This window comes from Ornithodoros turicata, chromosome 2 (genome assembly GCF_037126465.1).
Source record: "Ornithodoros turicata isolate Travis chromosome 2, ASM3712646v1, whole genome shotgun sequence".
NCBI classification, from domain to species: domain Eukaryota; kingdom Metazoa; phylum Arthropoda; class Arachnida; order Ixodida; family Argasidae; genus Ornithodoros; species Ornithodoros turicata.
The window spans coordinates 42,413,201-42,435,838 of NC_088202.1; the positions used below are offsets into that span (position 1 = coordinate 42,413,201).

General features: G+C 47.4%; 1 protein-coding gene across 1 annotated transcript in view; it reads right to left on the reverse strand.

Moving 5' to 3' along the window:
* Window positions 1-621: 621 nt before the first annotated feature.
* LOC135383393 (sodium-coupled monocarboxylate transporter 2-like) overlaps window positions 622-22,638 on the reverse strand; it is a 52,646-nt gene continuing 30,629 nt past the window's right edge. The window contains exons 5-17 of the mRNA XM_064612867.1: window positions 22,023-22,090; window positions 21,515-21,595; window positions 21,340-21,413; window positions 21,031-21,171; window positions 20,604-20,733; window positions 20,399-20,487; window positions 9,615-9,724; window positions 9,294-9,361; window positions 9,128-9,214; window positions 8,894-9,054; window positions 6,632-6,729; window positions 6,337-6,440; window positions 622-800 (exon numbers count right to left, since the gene is read on the reverse strand). Of these exons, the coding sequence (XP_064468937.1) occupies window positions 672-800; window positions 6,337-6,440; window positions 6,632-6,729; window positions 8,894-9,054; window positions 9,128-9,214; window positions 9,294-9,361; window positions 9,615-9,724; window positions 20,399-20,487; window positions 20,604-20,733; window positions 21,031-21,171; window positions 21,340-21,413; window positions 21,515-21,595; window positions 22,023-22,090 (1,340 nt within the window). The 3' untranslated portion in view covers window positions 622-671. The remainder of the gene's footprint in view (window positions 801-6,336; window positions 6,441-6,631; window positions 6,730-8,893; window positions 9,055-9,127; window positions 9,215-9,293; window positions 9,362-9,614; window positions 9,725-20,398; window positions 20,488-20,603; window positions 20,734-21,030; window positions 21,172-21,339; window positions 21,414-21,514; window positions 21,596-22,022; window positions 22,091-22,638) is intronic.

A 22,638-nucleotide genomic window follows, 5' to 3' on the forward strand; every position in this document is an offset into this window, starting at 1 on the left:
TCGGGCACGGTACCTTTTTTGCTGCAGCTGGAATGCTAGATGAGAGCGCGTCGTTGAAATAGTCGAAAGTAGCGACATTTTGCAGAGGCTCCTCTGTCCTGGTTTTGAATACGTTCCAGTCTGTCACTCTTTCTTGTCGCGATCCGACAACCATTGGGGAGTGAGAGATGGGTGAAGGCACGTGATCACTTCCTAATGTATCTAAATCTAAATCCTCCAGTGCATGTGAGTCCAGTGAGCTGTCATTTAGGACAACCGTGCTGGAATGTTCGATACAGCGTTGAAGTAGTCGCCCACTGGAATCGGCATGTTGACTTCCCAGCTGTCGCCGTGCGCGTTGAAGTCGCCACACATGATAAAACTGGAAGGAAGTCACTGGACGAACTCCCTCACACTATCTTCTGAGATGCGAACAGAGGGGGCGATGTATACACTAGCCACAACAATCCTACGCGTGCGGAAGAGAACACTGCAGACAACAAACTTGAAGTCCCCATCGTTAGAGGTGCACAAGAGGCTGCTAGCAACATCCTTTATAGTGCACAACATAGCACGGCTGGACCCCGTCTTGCTTTCAGGGTTTTAGCAGAGAAGAGTATCTGACACTGTCAGTGACTCCGATTAACATCTTTATTGGTATATGAAACCCCATCGTGAGGGCAGCAGCATATTCACAGGTACGTTGACACATTTGTGGATAACGTTTCTGAGTTGTTTTCAGGTTCATTTTCAGTCGGAGTACAGTTGCTGTAGCCATTTTGTAATTCCTTTGTGGTGTCCCTGTGACTCGATTTCTGCACCTAGAAAGCAGAACGAAAGTGACTTTATAGCTGTGGCTTTATAGTGTCTCACGTCCTTTTCAACAAGAGAAGGAAAGAAAGGCTACATGGCAAGGTCGTTGGAAAGTTGTTTCAGCGTAGTGTACTAGATGGCACACTTAACCGGCAATTAAGAAATTGAGGTACGAATCCCGTCATGGGGCTTTCTTGACGACTACCTTATTGAAGTAGAACTACGTCTTTCTTTGCTGTACGTATGGGGCGTTAAGACCGGCGCGGCTGCGCCACGAAATTGGAAGTAATTTAAAACTCACATTTCGAAACTATTCGACGCATAGATATGAATGAGATGGCGTTGTCTAGATAACAGGTAAAAGTTCCATGTGATAATACACGCGTCATCGTCAATGTTGTCACGAATGTTATCGCAAATGTTGTCACGGTCGCCCAAAAATCACCGCGCGTAGCACACGTTCCGTGTGTCGCAGCAAACCGAATGAGCCCAAGCAGCACAATGTACTGAAAGTCGAGTGCAATAGGGGTGGACGGTATGTGTTTTATCATTGTTCTTTAGTTTCACGAGTCTGTTCAAGGCCTTCCACCTACCCGTCCACCCCTATTGCACTCGACTTTCAGTACATTTTGCTGCTTGGGAGTTGTCAAACGATTGGTCTTGACGAGCTCTAACCGTAGCCATATAAAACACAAACATTTCTCATTCGGAAGTTATACAGGAAATAGTGCACCGAAGTGTACATTTTTTTTACTACGTCGGTGTATACGACACGAAAATACAGCTATGAAAGAAAACGTGCCCTACGGGCCCGTGGCGATAAAACTCCACAGTCATGATCATAAAATAAAGATGTTGTTGTTGGTGGTGTGTCGTACAGGAAAGAGCAGACTGTAATGACGGTAAGAAGGTTCGCCACTCACTGCTGCAGAACGTTCTAGACAGAGAAAGACAAAGGAAGCTGCTTGCGCTAACAGCGATTCTACATCACCAAGGTTATGCGTAGACGTCGGTTGATATAGCTACAGAATGAGTCAAAATGGCATTAACCATCACAGGAAGAAAATTAGCCAGAGGCTCTTTGGCTGCACGTGGAGTACTTATTTATAAGTGCTCAACGTCGCCATACCCAGCACTGGATAGCTGTTTCAGCTTTATTGGGCCATCGTCAGCAGTGCGCAAGCAGGCGACGTTTGAGCGAGAGCGAGGCGACACGTCGCCTGCCTGCGCACTGCTGACGATGACCCGATAAGGCCGAAACAGCTGCCCAGTGCAGGTATGGCAACGTTGAGGACTTATAAATAAATACTTCACGTGCAGCCAAAGTGCCTCGGCTGATTTTCTTCCTTTAATATTTTACTCGCTTTGCACTGGGCTCTCAGTGGTGAGTCGCTCACCCTGACGAGAGGACATCACGTGCAACGTAACGTTCCGACGCCAGTCACTCAAACGTCGCTTGCCTGCGCACTGCCCACGATGGCCCAATAAGGTCGAAACAGCTGTCCAGTGCTGGGTATGGCGACATTGAGCACTTATAAATATTAAACATCACATGTAGTTCTACGTCAAACCTCTACGACTATGACCCCGTGCACGGCATCGTTCTTTCTCTCTCGCTTTATCTTATTTTCATTGGCCTTGGGGCTTTGTGTTTCGTTTGTGTGTGCTGTTGACGAGGACAACGGCCTATGGGTGGCGCTACGGGCGCTTCGGATAGTGTGGATGGCGCGTTAGATCTGCATAGCGTTAGCGATTGTGGTAAAATTGACCGTTGTTGCTGTATTCCGCTTGATGGAAAGCCGTTCTGAGGCTGGAACACGGAAGGATGGACACAGGAAAACATCAGGTTATCTCAAAACATTAAATACAGAAAGATGAGTGACGTTAAAAAAGCCAATCGTAGCGATGAGACGTTCCTTAATGCTAAACATATTGCACTGATCCAGGAATTAGATTTCATGCCTTCCCGAAGGACAAGAAACAACAAAGAGTTCGGTGTGTCAAACTCAGGATTGGAAAACAGCTCACGAAATATGCGATGATGACCAACGAACATTTCAGGGCGGTAACTAAAGGAAGACAGCATACATAACGGCTCGTGCCGACGGGGCACGACATGACACTCCATGTTTGGTCTTCATTCCTCTCTGGTGCGGCAAATGCTTGCATACCACGTACCCGTCCTTCATAGCGTATGCGCAACTTCGGAGACTTCCCTACAGTGTGCACTAGCGAAAAGTGTTAAGCTCTCCCTAGGCGTCTCGCGGGCAACTTCCAACCGCGCAGCTACTGCTGAAGCTAGACAGCCGCCTATATCTGTTTTGCAAGTGACTGAATCCCTCAAGCATTATACACGTTTGATCTCTCGACATGTCAAGCACCCGTTGACCCACTGGATTCATAGGCGATCAAGGTCGAGCATTCACGAAGCTCTGGCGCCCTACTTCCATGAAATACCACAGTTCAAGCCTCTGCATACAGCTCCCATTCCCTACTGGACGCTGAAACTACCTACAGTGTCACCAGAGGCTCCAGGCCTCAAGTCAAAGAGGACACTCCAGGGGCTGTTGTAATGCAGCTCGCACGGGATGTGGTTGCTCAGTACTCCGAACTCTTACAGATATTTACAGATGCGTCCACACCACAAGAGTCGTCGACATGCGCATTCGTCGTTCCGTCCTCGGGAGAGCACAGTGCGATCCGTCTGTCTAACACGACGTCATCAACTGCTGCAGGGCTCTACGCCATCGAGGAAGCCTGCACATAGCGTCAAAAGAAACCCCGACTTCATGGGTTATTTTCTCTGACTCAAAATGTGGCCTCAAAGCAATGCAGGGTTCGACAACATCCTCGCTTGCGCCGGTCGTCTACAGTGTTATCGTTGCATACAACTCTGGAGAAACAAAGGGCCACAACATCATCTTCCAGTGGATCCCAGGGCACTGCGGTACCCGTGGAAATGAGAAGGCGGACCAGGCTGCTTGAATTGCTCACCATAACAGAACTACTCATGAAATCTACTTCACACAATCTCACGCAAAGTACTTGCTCGTCTCCCTACGTATTCGCCTCTCTAAGACCATGTGAACAGGCGACGTCCTGAATAACTCGTTCCTCGCGCGAATCGACTCCAACTGCACCTACTGCCTCCCATCGAAGATGCAAAAGTCATTAGAGTGCGTCATCTATCGCCTGTGACTCAACGTCCCGTTCGCAGCAGCATTCCTTCATAAGATAGGTGTCGTTGGATCGCCGAACTGTTCAACTTGCGGAATTGTGGGAACACGGAGAACGTGCTGGTCACCTGCCTTCGACTCTAGTGGGCAAACACCGAAGAACGCCCTTGCTAAACTTGACAATCGACCTTTTAGCGTTGACAAGGTACGATGAGCTGACCAAACCAGACCCAACAACCTGCGCTGTGTGCCCTGGCGAACTACTGCATGGAGATACGTGCTGAAGTAATCTTTTAAATAACTTGGATCAGTCAATGCTTTCACACATCAAGCGTCATGGAACAGCGGTCGCACCAGTGCCCGACGTACGTTTCCATTTTTTTTTTCTTTCTACTTCTAATCTAACCTAATCTAACGGCTCGTAGAAATCCTGATATCGTCTGGTGTTACTCAGTTGTTACTATTAGCACGATGGGCGATGAAGTAAAAAAAAAAAGACACAGTGCAGTCCGGCAGTAGTAAAACCACAATAAGGCCAGGGAATGAAGCACTCTTGGGAAGAGAACTTTAATATTCACAAGGTTTCTTGCAGAACCAGCACTTCATCAGGTGAAAACACAAAGGAAAGTAACTGTTGAGTTAGACTGAAACACACAAACAAACGAACCTAACACAAGGAGAGATCGGCAGTCGAGAGATGCATGGTTCAAATCCCGCCGCGGTCTGGCTTTATCGACGACTGCCATATTTCAATTGTTAATATAGTATTAGGTTTGCATTCGACGGATGCATATGACACAAGCAATCCCTATACGCGCAACCCAGTGGTTTATCCAGAATCCCAAGTACGGAGGGACGTTGCAAGAAAATGGTGGGAGAGGTCATTGTTCTAGTTACGTCGTAGCAGCTCAGCATATCATTGCCAACATTTGTCTAAAGCTGAAATAGCAAGGGCACCCCTGTAAGGTGTACACCGTTAAAAAAGTTAGGGGGTGTTGCCGACCATTTGTGAGGTGTTAGTGGGGTGTAGGGGGTTCGGATAAATCACTGGTGCAGTCTTCCGGTTCTTGCGCATGACTGCATAGGAAGTCGCCGCAAAGCACAAAGTTTGTGATAGAATTTATCGTATTGATGGGTTTTTCTCACATGACATCCTTTTTGTTTGTGTTATCTAGGTAGCCGCGTGATGGCACCTCACGTACGGTTACTCAATGTAATCAGCCTGCACTGCTTGGGATAAGGATCATTCGGGACAAGTGTACACGTGCTTCAATACGTATTTCACCGGTACTAGTCAAGTGGAGGCTAAGTAAATAAGGGGCACCCAGGACCCCGGACGTTTGGATAACATACACAGCATACTGCACGCTACAATCTATAATGTGACCTGCCACCAGAAGCTGCTGTTCCCAACGTGCTCGTTTGGATAACATACACAGAACACTGCACACGCTACAATCGACAATGTGACCTGCCGCCAGAAGCTGCTGTTCCCAACAGCTCCATTACAGTGAGCAATGAAAGGGGCAATGAAAGTAACAGCAAAGTGAATAATAAGTTTTTAGATTCTTCGACAGCATGAAACGTTCAACGAATCCCTGAGACGATTGCCCGATGTATTTTGCGAGGCAATCACAGAACCAGACTCGTTGTTTTGCTTAATCGTTCGGACTTCATGTACCGAATTAATGCGCTATAAAGGCTTCGAAAAATTCATTGAGAGGAGGAATAACCACGGTCATCGTCATTCACGCACTCAAAGTAGCTTGCAAACGAACGCTACGATGTTACAATTTCGCGCGGTCAACAGGACGCGTTATTTCTGGTAACGACACAATAGCAATTCGTATGTCTGTACAGCGTCTTACTGTATAGCGTCTTACCTCTCACAGAGTGTTCATTTTCTGTTACCATGTTGATACCGAAAACCACAAAGCAGAGGGAACGCACCGAACGTAAAGCATGTAAAGGGAACTGCCCGCGCCGATCCACACTGTTGACGGTTTCCGCTAAGCGCCGCGTGGTGGCGGTATGATAGGTTCTCCTCGCTAATATATAACTCCAACTCATGTGATGGATCAGATCCGCATGAAGTGGGAGTTGCATGAGGCCCAAGCGGTACACCTGGCACAGTCGAGAACGCAAACAAGCGCTAGCCGGTATAAGCCGTCGGGCAACGCCTGCGCCTGCTGAAATTCGCCTCCTCGATTCCCGGTCCCTTCCACGCGCGCATCTAGTGCAGGGGGGATCTGCCTGTCTACAAAGTAAGCCTTATGTAACCAAAGTTACGTTTATACGTGTTGGCATCACTTTAGCGCGGCTCAAAGCAGCCCAACTCCGAACGTAGTAAATTCAGAACCTCGTATACCATGTCTGCAGACTCTGTAGATGTAGCTTTTTTCGAAGACCGTTTGTACAATCCTCTCATGCATGGTGTTACTAGTTCTGGCTCAGGGTTTGCGCTGCGCAGACCTGAAAGAAAAAGAAAATGTACCGATAATTTTTTTAAACAAAATGGCGTTTAAGAGGGACAAAAAAATCGAAGGAGGAGACCCAACCTGCTCAGGATGACCCATTTCGTTTCGTTTTATGCGTGCCACATTTAGTGAAGCTCGTATTTCTTCACTAAATAATTGTTTGCTATATTAATCAGCCTCACATACCTGTCATTACGGTTACGGCGATTGCACTGAAGGAGGTCACGACGAAGCTGATAACAGGAACCCACAGATAGGAAATGTGGTACAGTTCGATTATTCCCCTGTAAAAGTAAAGTGATGCAATATGTGTTCCAGCAGCATGCACTACTTTGTGCCTCCCACAAATCAAGCAACACAATGACGTGTGCTTCTCCAGGTGGCGCGCCGAACACTATGTGGACAGCGCCAAAGTGGTAGAATTTTAATCCACCGGTCGCTCCCTGCGTCACCTTTTCATCACTACCAACTTCACTGCCATTCAGAAAAAAAAAAAAAAAGACAAGGGAAGCAAACGAAATGTGACGACTCTTGCGATCAAAACACGGCCGCTGCATGTTCGTGGGCGTTCGTTTGCGGCACGATCGCTTAGCGCCTTCTTTCTTCGCTCCGAAACATTACTGCACGGTCCCTATACATAGGGGTGGCTGTCAGGTATCTTATCAGTGCGGTGCTTCATTTTGCAGAGCTGCCCATGAAGGCAAACAACAATGATATACCCGGCCACTCCTATGCACTCGCCCTTTCAGCACATTGTGCTGCTTGGAAATATATTTTACTAAACGAAAAGCTGTGTTCCTTAGGATACCAGTACGATCAGTCTTGTCGTGTTCATAACGAGGTGGAAAATAATTTCCTGACCAAATTCCAAAAAAATAACGACACAGGCGGCACACAGCGGAAACAAACAATATTTCGACAAGCGTGACGCCCTCACAAGCAATATAACTGCTTTCGGGACAACCGTGGCTGTCATTATTGCGTGATGACCCTACATGATGAGCAAAGACAAGTCCTTAGAGAACGCTATTGTATCTGCCATCTTCGGCGCTGAGTTGTCACACTGATTTTCCTTGATGTTCGACCTACTGCAGAGCATATGCTTTCCAGTGACTTCCAACTGGCTTTCCCAGTCCATAGCCTCAGGGATATTCCCAGGATTTTCATCTCCTCACTGCAGGAGACGCCCGCTGTGACGTCAGAGACGCGTGAGTTTCGGTAAACGCGGTGCCGGTTCTTTACGCTTGTGTTACCCCTTTTGCTGTAAGACTTGGAATACAGGTCCACATCGATGCAAATAATTGCATTTTACATTTATCCGGAATAACTTGAGACGAGGTGTCGCAGCTCCTTCAAGGGAGGGTAAACCGTCACCGGGGACCACTACGCAACCCTGATTCATGAGGGCCGCCATATTTGCCAAACGACGCTGTATTTTCCGGAAGGGGGTCCTGTTCCATCACAAGCAATGCGCCTCCGCTGGCGATGTCTTGGCTGTCGCCTGTCTTCACACCTGTCATCCACTCCTGCGGCTTGTGGCCGCCACATCGAACTTCCATCTCTTCCTAAACATGAAAAAGGATCGCTCTGGTCTCCACTGGTGTGGTGTCTCGTGTGGGTGATGATGACATCATTGACGCCGTGACCTGTTTTTCAGTTCTTGTTTTTCTTCCCTTTTTTTTTATGGTCAAACTTCTAATACCTTTTCCGACGTGAGTCCAAGCACTGGAGCACCGTTTTGCAAAGTGTTTTGACGTTTGCGGGGCTATGTTAGTAATAAAATAGACGTTATTTCATTCACCTCCTACACTTCCTCCTGGGACAGGCAAAGAACTTATAGGAAGGCCCGATGTAAACGGATATACATACAGATTACTACTCAGAGACAGAACACATGAATGAATTTTACCCTTGCACTTCACTCATGACATAGGCAGTAGAGACAGCTTGTTGAACGCTGATGATAATACATACCAATACTGTTAGTCGATTACCTTTACTACCTATACTGTTAGGTTAGCCGATGTAGCTACTCCGCCAACAACAAATCTTACAGAATGCAATAAGCCACGTAAATGAAAATTGGCACCGTTACATAGCCGTGATAGTGACGGCATTCAACTGTGTCGAAGAGAAAGAGGAAACAACACAACTCACATAATGAAAATAACAAAAGGCAGTGAAGCACGTAGTCTTCATCAGGCTAAGACGGAAAGTACAACGCAAGCGAGCCCCGCTTTCCACATGTCATTGTTTTCCCGGTCGTGTAACAACCCATGCAGCACAATGTACTGAAAGTCGAGTGCAATAGGGGTGGACGGGTAGGTGGAAGGCCTTGAACACGCTCTTGCAGCTAAAGAACACTGATAAGACACATACCGTCCACCCCTATTGCACTCGACTTTCGGTACATTGTGCTGCTTGGGTAAGTGCTTTAGCTCTACTGACCCTGAGGCGTATCGCTTAGGTACAGCTTCCGTGACAGTAAAGTTGTAGGTACAACCGACCACCGTTGTCCGCGGTACAGGAGGCATCGTTGGGTAAATAAGAGTTCCTGCAGCTACCCACAACGACGTTGTCAATCCGGCTATCAAGGACGCGAGCGCTGTCTGAAAGAAGGATAGCCGCAAATGAAACAGTTGCGATGAAAGCACAATGCACTGTATGGCCAACATAACGTGCCTTTTTTCCGCACCATGGAAAAGCTAGTCCAATAAAGAATATCGCACCAAGCGCACCGTTAAAGGCACCAGTCGTGGTCGCTGCAGCCTGCGATAAACATAGTACTGTCGCGTCGGTTTCTCCAAAGTCTAGCTCAAGGAGCATTCTTTATTATTATTATTATTACCTGCAGGATGGACGTTAGGCTTCCAGCCATGAATGCTATGGCCATTGTCACAAATCCGTAAAACGCCGCTGGGGAAAAGCAAACAATCATTACTGTGGTGCACGACATCTTGAATTGAATTGGCTTTGCGAATTTATGAAATATTATAAGTACTGCAGCTACTTGTTTATAATCCCTTGTTTCGTTTCTCTGTGCTGCTTCCGATCACTTTAAAATAACATGTTGTCGACTTGTCAGATGTCCTTAAGGTAAATGTGACCTTAATGTGAACTACACAACGTTTCATTGCGTGCGTAAATTATGTTTCCTTTATTTACTCACCAATTGCTTTTGTAAATAACAATGAGCGAGACGGCGACATTCTGATTTTGGCCTTGAGGAAGTCCTCCCAAGTGAGAGCAGCGAGGGCATTGAATCCGGACGACATGGTGCTGTTATCAAACACAGCATGTCACCTAGCATTCTATAACCGTAGCGATCATCGGATGAGCTAGCAACGTCACAGGCAGAGACAAGGAAGATGTGTTCCTGAAACTTGGGTCAACATGTTTGTCAAGGTTAAGAGGGGCTGTAACTTTCGTCACTTGGTTTACCTAGAGTTACTAAATAGGTAGTAGAGTAGCGACACTCAGCCACGCCGACTAGCGAGCCCGCCATCTTGAGTCAGGCGCGGCTGCGTTGCCTAGCAATGGAACGCCAGTTTCCCTCCTCTCTGCGGTGGAGGACAACCCGCAGTCCAGCGAGCTCGGAACCCAGGAAAGGGGTGTTGGATGGAGGTGACTCAATATAAACGGTGAGTTCTTGTAAGGAGAAACCACGTGACACAATGGGCCCAATCGCGGACACAGAACGGCGGCTTCGGCGTGGAAAAGGAATGCGAGACTCTGTACCCCTATTTCGTGACTCTAGGTATACCGAGCTATTATGGGTCACTGGATCGTTCCGAGTAGACGGCCCGTTGAGTACTGGTTCAACTACATAGCGTTTAACTTCCGCAGCCTTCCGTCAGTCGAACCCCTGCATCGAGGGTGCGCATGTCTGGCCTTTCAAACTGTGTCGTGTTCCCTATTAGGGAGTTTTAGTACATGGGAAGGTGTTCACGATAACAGTTCGGAAAAACATGATAAGCCGATCACCTTCTTTCTTTTGAGCTAGTGACATCACGTAGCCAAGCTTGGATTTGATAACTTGTTTTATCGTATCGTTTTCGTAAAGTTCTTCCGATGTATTACAACTCGCTATTTAATTTAACTGCATGTAACGGTCCAATGCATTTCGTGAAGCGGGTTGTGAGCGTTCTAAAGCTTAAATGTCTACACCAGTGTGTGGCGTGCTGAGGAGGTTTTGTTAACGATTATGATGGTACAGAAAGGCAATAATAGGGACGTAAGTCGCGACAAAGCCGGGCTAACTGCCCCGGTACACTTACACAGAGTTGGTTAAGAACGAAAAAAAAAAAAAAATCTCCCACAGATGCACGCATCTGGAATACCTGTTAGGTACTTGACGGGGAAGTAGTAGAAAAAAGTGCAATAAACAAAGTACATAATTTGTAATGTAATTCAGGAGCTCACTAATGTACTGGAAGTAGTACTTGGTACTTAGATACTCAGTGACTGATACTGTGGAGACCCGCGTTAGTTTTGGGATGGCACTTTTTGGAGATTGTGTGGTGCACTCTACGTCCCCTACCATACTTCCTCCAAGGCTTCCTGTGATATTCTGACTAGCCAATCAGGTGAGAAAGCAAGTGGGTACAATTTCCTGGCGGCTTTTACAGGTACCAGGTAGGAACAAAGAGAGCATTCCCGAAGGTAGTGCATTATGGAGTCACAATAAGAACCAACTGTAGAAGTTCAGGGAACCACGACGCATTCGGCCATATCAGTGTTCTTCAGATTAAGATACCATGCACGCCTTCTAAGTTTATATAGCAACTGCCGCAGATATGCAGAGCTCTGTGTTTTTCATCATCCTTGAGTGGCGTCTTGTGCACTTCCAGTAGAGTGTACCAGAAGTGTTCGAGTCCGAATGCTTGTTGACGAGAACTTCAAGTCATCTATCGTCCCGAATTAATTGTGTTTTCTACTGCGCGCCCCTCGTTCTTCTTCTTCTTTTTCTTTTTCGCCGCTAAGTAACTGTGGTTATGAGCGGCGTACCGACGTGTACAGACACAGAGAGGACATCAGGGAGGAGTGGGAGACAGGGGTTAGTATGTGTCCTGGGCCGACATCATGGGGAACTATGCTGACATTCGTCCGGGAAGTCTACCGGAAACCAAGGGAGAACCTCAGACAGCACGGCGGGTGTGGGGATTTGAACCCCCGTTGTGACGGTTTGAGGATTGACTTCTCTGAAAAGTGAAATGGCTTTCCCGAGCGAGGCAGCTGTAACTAGATACGACCCGCCTTGCGCGAAGTTGCGGTTCGAAGGGGGTCATGAGGACTCATTCGGCAAATGTTCGGCCACATCTTTTCGTGTAGCACAGCCTCACCGGCACTCTGCCGGTGTCCTGTTACAACACAACGTCCACGGACAGTGCTTAAAAAGAAAAGCGAAAGAAAAACCCCAAAAAAAGAAGCGAAGGGGACAGTTGGTGATGGTATCGGCCACGAGGAGGAAGCATAGAAAACGCTGCGACTGATCGCCGGAACCGAGGTTCAACGGCCAGTAAGTTGCGGAAGTTTTCTTCTGTATCGGCCATCGCCTCAAAGTCCCAAAGGCATCACAGCCCCGGACGGAGAATTCTCGGATGAGCATCCCATCTTTTGGTGATGTCCTGGACCCCACTACGACCATACATCGTGTTCAAACGCTACAACCTCGAAGCTACTCCAAAATCAAGGCAGCATCGTTTTGTGACAAGAAGCGGCACACTCGGTGAGAGCACTGACCATATCACCGTGTCGGGGTCCTGATTAGGTTAGCTCCCGATCGCAATAGTGTCAGGCGACGTCTATACTCGATCTGCGGTGCAAAGACTTTTCTTTGGCCACTCTGCTCGACCCAGTACGACATCTCACAGAGCGGGGGGTGACGTTGGGTAGACGAGCGGTCTGCCTGCCTATGCCGGTGGCATCTTGCTCGGGGGAGAGGGAAAGGGAGGGAGGGTAAGGGAAGAACAGTTAGTTGCTGCTAGGCATCGCGTGTTCCTATAGTCCCCTTGTGGGTCGATGACCTTGAAAAAGACCAGAAGAGCTCTTTCGATGAGCTTCCGACGATGGAGGCTGCCACGAGGATAGACAATCTCCTCGAATTCAGGTTTGCCGGTGGGCTGCAGAGCTTGCAGCGTCTTGCATCCGATGTGGCTGGGCAGTCCATAATAACGTGCTCCTCCGTTCCTGTTTCCCCATTGGGCATCCAGGGCTGGGGGTATGCCGAGCTTGAAGACGTGGGCCCGTGTGTAGGCACTGCGAGAACGGATGCGGAGAAGGCGGGAAGCCTTGACCCTGGAGACGTCACCAGGAGCACAGAGTGGTGGTGCAGATCCGTCTCTCGTGCGCTTGTCAGGGTGCAGCGTCCACACATACCCCCTGATTGGTTTCGAGCAGCAGAAATGGCTTGGGGGAGCTTTGACTTTCGGCCTGGTTCTCGCGGCTGCTTTTGCCAGAGAGTCAGCGTGGTCATTGCCCGGTATGCCCTTGTGGGAAGGCATCCACTGTAGCGATACCGCAGTGCCCCGCGATTCACGCTGTACTATGTGCATCCGAGTCTCTCCTGCGAAGAGCATCTTTCGTAGTGGTGTTTGATGCGAGAAATAGCGCCCTGTGAGTCCGTGATGATGACATTGTTGAGTAAGTTCTGGCCTTCTGCAGCCTTCAGCACTTCTGTTATTGCTAGCAATTCCGCGTTTGTCGATGTTAGCTCCCCGAGTAGACTTTCTGCCCAGTTGAGCTTGAGCCACGGGACGCAATATGCGGTAGCATTTACTCTTGCATGTTTGTCTACACTGTCATCTGTGTAAATGTGCAGGCTTGATTATGGTTGTTGCGGAGGCACTCCGCAACGAGGCACTGAACGACCGTGTCAGAAAGCTGACTTTTGTTCTTGACACCGGCTAAGCATAGTTCGTCCCGAACTTCGATGTATGTCCAGTATGTCCAGGGAGGTTCTTTGCGAGGCATTGCATTGCGTTGTATTGCAGGGGGTGTGGGCACCACCTCTGTGAAGGTGCTGATAGTGGACGCAAAGCGGGAGTGTGCGTGACTCTGTACCCTGGCGATGAGGGATTTACCAGTGACGGTCTTGTGGAGTCTGGTGAGCTGTCTCAGGAGTTGTTGAGTGACCAGTGGGAGAAGGGGCAAGGCTGGGGCCTCCACAATCGGTAATCGGGAAGCCTCGTTTCGTGCAAAGACTGAGATGCCGAGGGCATTCTTTAATCCCTTTCTCAGTCGAGGCTAGTTCCATCTCAAATCGAACAATCCGGTACACTTGATGTCTCGAATGAACGGGAAAAAAATATATGATGAAGCCATCGGTGAGTTAGGAGAAATAAACGCTTTCCGAATTCTCTGCGCTGCGCGGTTCGGGAAGTAGGAGAGGAGGAAAAAACTGCCTCTCATAAGACGATGTCGTCGCGCTCGGGTTTGAGCGTTCGCTACAAGGCTATTTCTTGTCGCATTATAGAAATTTCTTGATCTGGCTTTAGACCACTTAGGGCACAATAGGATCCTGCGTTGGCAGTGCTGTCTCCGTTTTTGTTTGTCTACAAAAAAATATCAAAGTTGACTCAAAGTGCCGAAAAGCCCCATATTCACTGCAACTTTGCGGACGATGTACAAAACGGATAAGATTGAGCTTTATGCCGTTTAATTTGTCATTCATGTGGCTATAGAATGATGTATAATTTGTTGCTCTACCCTGTCAGGAACGTAAGCGATACCTCTTTCAGTAACACCACACCACCGAAAACTGACGAATTTCGGAAGCCTTTATCTAAAAAACCCCACCAAAAACTTGCCTCGGAAATTTTATATGTTGTAGGTAGTTCCTTATACTATGCACAGAAGAAAAATCAAAAGTCGGACTTTATCGGTAGGCGCACTGTGAATTTTTCGCCAGCCCTATACGCGGAGCGCATTCAAGCCTTGGCACCGTGTCCCGCGTGTTGCAAAATTGAATTTTCCAAAGGGACTTTCAACTTCTGTCTTCACATAAAAAGTAATTGTTATCATTTGAAACCGTTCTGAGCGCTTGCGTTCATAATAGTGTTGTACTCGCTGAATGTAGATTGTGGAGCAACCATATGTGCTCACATTTTTTGCGGGATGACACACATGCATTGCAAGTGCTGGGAGCCCGTCAAGAACAGAATGCTTTAGAATACTTTTGCGTCTTTATAAGAGGTATATTTGTCCACGGTGATCACATCGAAGCATATTTACAGTGCACAGAATAAAAATAACTTGACAGCGAAGAAGACAAGGTGACGAAGGTAAGAAGGTAACGTAAGTTATGCAGAACATTCTGGGTGGATGAGAGTGCTCGTGTCATGAACTGCTTTAGGCCGTTGTGGAAGCCACTTTCCTTAAGGTTACTTTTGATGGCAGGTTCTTGTTAGATTTTCGTTCAAATGTGGGCAACATTGCTGCGTGTTGTGATTCAGCCACCTTTGCTGTGAAGTACTTGAAGCAGCTTCTGCATAGCAGACCCACTTCTGTTACGCCTTCGGCTTGATCTGCTGGAACCACAGTGTTTATGGCAGCTACGCCGATCTCCGAAGCAAAGCGAAAACCCTTTGTCTATAGCACTTTTTTTTTTGTGTATGAGGCGGTAGTCAGCGGAATCCACACGATCAGCACTGTACAACGAAGAGGTCATTGAGGTAGGTGTGATACCAGAACGACACACTACAGTAATGCAGATGTCGTCGCACACTCTGTATAAGGGCACTCCATGCACATCTGTAGTCGAGAAGTGAGTGAAGCGTCTTCTGTGTGTAGGCGAAGCTTTGGGCAAGGTGTCTTCAGAGAGTATATGCGATCAGGACATTCCCATGGTCGCAGCATGTCGAACCGAATGACATATTGGACAGCGGCGCCGGTCGGGCTGTTTCGGCAAGGTTCACAAAAGGCACCATGAATTAGCCTTGAGTGTGTGCGTATGACACTACAACATTTTCCTCAGTGCGATTTCCCCCATCCGAGGTCATGAGGCCGTAGGAAAGGAAATGTTTCAAAGAATACTGGAAGTCACTGCGTCCCTCCTGCCATAATGCGTACAGTAAATATGCTTTTTTAGAATAACCCTGAACAGATATGCCTCTTACAAAGATGTAAAATCATTATGTTCTTCCCTTGCTCCCAGCACTTGCAATACATGTGTGACATCCCGCAAAAAATGCGAGCACATCTGGTTGCTCCACAATCTAGGTTCAGCGATTACACCATTGTTATGAACGCAAATGCTCAGAACCTTGAAAAGGAAACCTTGAAACCTCAGATTGGTTTCAAATGACAGCAATTACTTTTTATATGAAGACAGAAGTTGAAAGTCCCTTTGGAAAATTCGATTTTGCAACACGTGGGACACGGTGCTTCCCCTTGAATGCGCTCCGCGTATAGGGCTGGCAAAAAATTCCCAGTGCGCCTACCGATCAAGTCCGAATTTTGATTTTGCTTCTGTGCATAGTCTAAGGAACTATCTACAACATATAGAATTTTCGAGGTAAGTTTTTGGTGGGGTTTTTTAGATAAAGGCTTCCGAAATTCGTCATTTTTCGGTGGTATGGTGCTACTAAAAGAGGTATCGCTTACGTTCCGTACAGAGTAGTGCAACAAATTATACATCATTCGATAGCCCTATGAATGACAAATTAAACGGCATAAAGCTCAGTCTTATCCGTTTTGTACATCGTCCGCAAAGCTGCAGTGAATATGGTGTTTTTCGGCACTTTGAGTCAACTTTGATATTTTTTTGCAGACAAACAAAAACCGGTGCAGCACTGCCAACGAAGGATCCTATTGTGCCCTAAGTGGTCTAAAGCCAGATCAAGAAATTACTATAATGCGAGAAGAAATGGCCTTGTAGCGAACGCTCAAACCCGCTCGCGACGACGTCGCCTTATGAGAGGCAGTTTTTTCCTCCTCTCCTATTTCCCGAACCGCGCAGCGCAGATAATTCGGAAAGCGTTTATTTCTCCTAACTCACCGATGGCTTCAACATATATTTTTTTCCCGTTCATTCGAGACATCAAGTGTACCGGATTGTTCGATTTGAGATGGAACTAGCCAGGAGCTGCTCCAATCCTTGCAGTGCGGACCCGCTGTGACAAGTGAATGGGAATCCATAAAATATCTTGGCGACGGTCGTAGCCTGGTGAATGGCTAGCACTGTGCGTTGTGGGCATCCAGATGTAGGGCCTCCCAGCCGTCGAACAAGGTTCTGTGACGACAGACATTTATTTTTTTTATTTTTTATTTTTTGTCTTTTGTAAGTGGCGCCCACGACATACGGCTGTAGATCACAAGGCCGAGGCACCGCTGCGTCTTCACCCTGGACAAGGGTCTTCCATTTAGGGAAAGCGTGGGCAAATGAGACCAACCTTTCCCAGGCACCGGGAGCATAAAGCATGTTTTGTCTTGAGAAAGTCGCAGCCCGCGGGCGCTAACATATTTATCAACCGCAGTAATGCCGTCTTGGGTGGCTTTTCTGAGCTGACCTGGCTTTTTCCTCGATGCCCATAAGCATGAGTCGTCTGCGTAAACAGAATTGTTCAGCTCCGGCACTGACCTCGCTAAGGATTTGTGGAGACCAGAGAGGACAAAGTTAAAAAGAATGGGGCTCAGTACGCATCCCTGAGGTACCCCAAGATTCTGGCGTCTCGGTAAGCTGAGAGTCGTTCCCAGGCGGACCATAAATGTACGGTCACTGAGGAAACCATGAATGAAAACGGCGGGCCTCCCTCCGATGTTTGCTGAATCGAGGGCCTGCATCACTAGTTGATTGACACACACAAGCTGGTTGACACCGTGTCAAAGACTCATTCGACGTTGAAGTAAACCACTGCAGTGCTCTTTTTGCACTTTGTAGCATTGTCCACGTCGGAGATGAATTCTAATAGTGCGTCAGCACCACCGAGTTGTGTTCTGAATCCGGTCATTTGGTCTGGAAGGATAGCTTTGGCTTCTAGGTACCACGACAGTCGCCTGAGCAGCATGCGCTCTGTGTGTTTGGCGATACATGAGGTGAGGGACACGGGACGATAGGATCGTATGTCGTTGACCTGTTTGCTCCTCTTGAGAATGGGAACTACGACGCATTCTTGCCACTTGGCAGGTACGTTACCCGATACCCATACGTTGTACCACGCGGGGCGTGGCCTGAGTACCACGCGGGGGGAGGTTTCTCAAAGCTTGGTAGGTTATGCCATCGGCTCCCAGGGCCGATTTTGCCTTTAGGTGACATAGTGGGTGTTGTAGGTCGCACTTCGTAAAGGGCAGGTCTCAGGTCTGACGGCATACTTTGCGGTTGCGAGGTGTGCATGTGTGCACGTTGTGCAGGTTGCGGTTGGAAGGTGGTTGCAGGTACGTCTCTGCCTTCGCTGAACTTGCTTGCAAAGTCCTCGGCGAGCTCCTCCACCGAAGTGTTCTTAGCCACGGCTTATGAAGCGAAAGGATTTCCGCTTTTGGAATGGCCCATAAGTGCGTTTGCCACGCCTCATATTTTTCATGTGTTCATTTAGGGATGCGGAGAAAGATCTCAACTGGGCTCGGCGTAAGTTATTTGCATAGCGCCGCAGTACAGCTGAGACCCGTTGATACTCGGTCCTGTTCGCTGCAGAGGGGTGGCGTCGCAAGATGCGTTGTGCTCTTTGGCTGCGCAGAGGCGCAAGTATTTGAGGTCCTGCTTAGGACTGTTGCAAGGGACGGCGATGGTCACAGACGCGGAGGCAAGGCACAGCCTTATGATACTGGAAATGTCATAGTGGTCCGTGGAAAATCCGGCGCGATACCTGTCCCAGATAACTACTGTGCACTGTTTTTTTTAAATGTTTTTCCTTGTACGCTAACGTGACCTCAATCGGGAAGTCGTCGCTTCCCCAGGTGTCGAAGAGGATAGACCAATGCGCTGGGACATCAGTGGAAAGGAGTGTGACGTCACTAGCACCGGAGTGTTGGTGTCTAAAGAATGTGTCTTCGCCTGTATTGGCAACCACTAGGTTAGAGTCTGCGAGACAGGCAGCTATGTCGTCGCCGCGTCTGTCTGTGGACTTTGCGCCCCAGAAAGGACGGTGGCCATTGAGGTCTCCGCATATTATCAGAGGTCCAGGGAAAGCTTTCCGTATCCTTGTTATGTATAAGGAGACGACGTGCCGTCCCGTCGCGTGTACCCTCATGTAGACAGAGACTACAGTGATCTTGTGCTGATCAATAAGAACATGCACTGCTAAGCACTCCGTGACTTCGTCATAGAGGTGCTGGGACGATAGTTGTTGGTGCGGGAGGCTTTGGAGAACGAATATTGCGGCATTGCCATGTTGAAAAGTGTGAATAGTGGCTGTGAACCCCCCGATGTTGCACGTGTGTGAAATGTTGGCTTCTTGAACCGCGAGGATGCTGTAATGAGATTTCTGGACCCGAAGTTTAAGTTCCGACAGCCTGGGTCGTAGCCCAGCACAGATCCATTGTAATATCTTGTGATATCCTGTCATGCCGGTTTAAAATGACACTGAGCGTTGTCTGACAAGAACCCCAATGAGGGAAGAAACTGAGTATTGATGCAGTTGTAGATGAAACATGCCGCTACACCGTGAAGAGAAAAGCCAGGGTGTGCAGCAGTGGAGCCAATAGTGTTAGGAAATCCCGGATGCCTTTTGGGATCCAAGTGCACTGGGAGAGGTGCTGTATCGCTGTGAAGGCGAAGTTCATTATCGTGATTACCACAGACGGGCGAGATGTGTGGACGAGATTATGCATGTAGTCCCTTCCTGATGTCCGTTCGCTGTATAGCCTCCGCTGGGTCTGGGCTCCCCTTGAGTATAGGCGCGTCGTTGCTGGTATTGGTGCTGGAGGGAAGTTGGCACTCGTGCGTCTGGCCTGAAATTTTCTGGTCTGAAGTTTTCTTTCTGGTTATGCCATGTGCCTGTGTATCAGGCGGTCGCTTGGAGGCCAGACCGGCAGCGTAGGAGCCTGAATGCGACGAATCGGCCGGACGGTGCCCCGACACTTCTGGGCTGTTCTTTGCCCAAAGTTGCACAAAAGGTTGCTGAACGTTCCTCTGTTGCATTGCTTTCCGAGCCGCGTTGATCGGGACTTTATTGGAGACACTGAACCTGTATGCAGCTGTCTCGAGTTGCCGTACAGGGCACGCAGCGGTCTGTGACAAAAGCAGTTTTGATGTTCCTCAGCGACACTGGCCTCATGAACAACATGCGAACTCAAGTCCTCATTCTTCAGTGTCCCAACCTCACTTCTTATCCTCATACGAATTACTCTCATCTTCTTCTTTAATACCCCTGACACACGGGCATATTCAGGACCTCTTATCTCAAGGCCTTTTGGAAATTCCACAATTGAAATAGAAAGCATTCACGCAGCACTGTTTCGCGCTCTCTGCGGCATCGAACTTGTTGCCCTATCTAATAAAACAGTTGCGATAAAAGGCCCTAAATGTGCCCGTGTGACAAGGGTATAAGTCATCTTTATCTTTAATCTATCTGATCTTGCTTTAACCTTTTGTTAGGTTATCCTTTATTACCCAGTTCTTTTATTTTCTTTTAATTTACTTTTATTTTACTTTTATTTAATTTACTATTGCTCTTTTATTTATTTATTTTTTTCGGGTAGCAGGCCGACATGCCGTTTGGCTGAGCTTTCCTCCCCCCTTTCTCTGTTTGTCCTAATAAATATATCCCCATAACAAATATATCCTAATAAATATTAAATAGCGTTCTCCGTGATGTCTTACACAGAAGACGATGAAATGAAAATGTTTGCCTCAGTTTCATTCCTGACAGGCACGGACTTACGTACAGCCTTTTGCAATATTTTACACAACTCCATCTAGATGAACACAATACCCTGCAGAATACATCGTCAATCGCAATCTCTGGTATGTACGATCATCGGTAGAAGAACGTGTATTGTATAAAGCGTGAACTATACCTCAGGGAGCTACTGTACACTGCTGCAACGAAGAGTCCTGATACACCCGGAACATGATGGAAGGTATCTGTGATGAGTAGTGGCATCAACTAGTGAATAACATTTCCATTAGAAGCACACTGAAGATGCTTATAAACAGTGTATCTTTCTGACGCAGGCATAAGATTTGAAGGCATTCGCTAATGTTCCAGACGTGAAAACGCACCTGATCGTATTTCCTGATGCGAGAAGTCTTCAAGGGATCGCACTTGTAATATACAGCGTACAGAACGAGTCCAGAGAAGCAGGACATCAGCATAGTCATAATGACGCCAGCCATATTTAAATATAGTGCTCTGAAAGAGAATGTGTAGCTTCAGCATTTAGCGTCACCTCCAAAACGCACGCATGATTACACGCACTAACAAATCATCGACGCATTAACGCAATTAACGCATTAACGCAAATCATTAACGCCTTAACAAATCATTAAACGCACACATTTGACCCAGAGAACTTTCTTTATATACTCAGAGCAAAAGAAACTAATCAGAAATCAGGGGCATAGGGAAACGGGAAATCGAGCCTTTTTTAAAAATACGAAACTATTTACGAAATGAGAAGTTGCAGTAGTTGCACTCTGTCAGACTTACTGTCTGGCACGTGACAGTGTTGACAGCCCGCAGAACCTCTGAACCATGGCTTGATTTATGCAGTATCCCATCGTCCAGAAGATACCGGAACCAAAGAATACACTCCAAAAGGTAAATGTCTTCTGAAAATCGAGACTCAAGCTGCAAAGAATGTTAGCATTGACAAACCACTTGAAATTTGCAAAACTCTCGATGAAAATTCTGTGCAGGCAAAATATTTTTGAAAATCATGCTTCCCATGACTTCCTTCAACTCGTAAGCTGTCCATATTTCTAGCATTTTCTAATGCGGTCCTTGCGTGGTACTCACTCAAAGATTCCCAGCTGTTCTTCTCGTTTCGCTATTTCAAAGACTTCCGCAATCCCTCCAACCAGGAGACTTCCCTGCATATAAATTATGAAAGGGCATTTTGGCAGAAAGTGGAAAACAGCCTCACCGACAACTGGATTACACAAATGCCACAACGTCATGCAAGAGTCTGTACCTTTACGATTACGAGAAGGAATCCTGATATCATAAGGACCATTTGAAGGACGTCCGTCCATACAACAGCTTTGATGCCTCCCTGCAATTAGGTTATGCGACAGACACAAAGGAACCAGTTTGCAAGCACCAACACCTTTTTTTTCTTTTTTTTTGCTTTTACAAATCACAGTGAGAGTTTCGGCAGTAAAAAAAGAAGAAGCAATAACAACAACGCGAGATCGTTTCAAAGAACTGCGTTGAAAGCTTTCTGTCCCATCACTCTTTTGAGACATTCCCATTTTATACTAAACAACTGCCGAACTGCGCAGAGCGAAAGGGGTTCGTAATATCCGTAAGCTCCATAATGACAATGATTCATAAGATAGATAAGATAACATAAGATCCATGATGACGACGCATGCGGCTGCAGTTTGATGAACCCAATTGAAGCCCTAAATGGCGCCTTGAAGCATGAGTTAGGTCACGAGATGAAACGTGACTCTAAGTCTCAGAAGAGGTATACTCACTATTGTGGTGTAGAAGGCACATACTGTCCCATTTAACACGATGGATAACCAGACGGGCAGTCCCGTCACTGGATCACAAAAGAAAACTATGCTGTTTCTCACAGAGCGATGCCAATGCAACAGAAAAAAAGAAGAAGAAGGTATATCGCACACGGTCTATAGAAAATAGAAACAGAAAGAAAAAAATGGAAACGTAGGTCGCACTGGTGCGACCAGCTGTACCAGGACGCTTGACGTTTGAAAACACTGAATGATTTAAAAGATTATTTCAGCACGTGTGTCCTTGAGGTAGGCCTTCAGTGCACACAGCCCAGGTTGCTGGTGCTGCCTTGGCCAGCTCCCCAGTACCTTCTCAACACTAAAATGTCGGTTGTCAAGTTTCGCGAGAGTGTTCTTCAGTGTTCGCCGATGGACAAATTCTAATCAGAGCAATCTACAGTACACCGTTATGCAGGACCACAGAGCAGAAACAGACAGACCGCAGTTTCCTAAGGAGAAAAATTACCGCCACTAGTTCTTCATTCGTCTAGGAGCGAGCATGCCTACGTCCACCAGTCCACGTCTACGTCCACTTTCCTAATGGATGTACCACCGAAACACGGCTACCCCCATGATC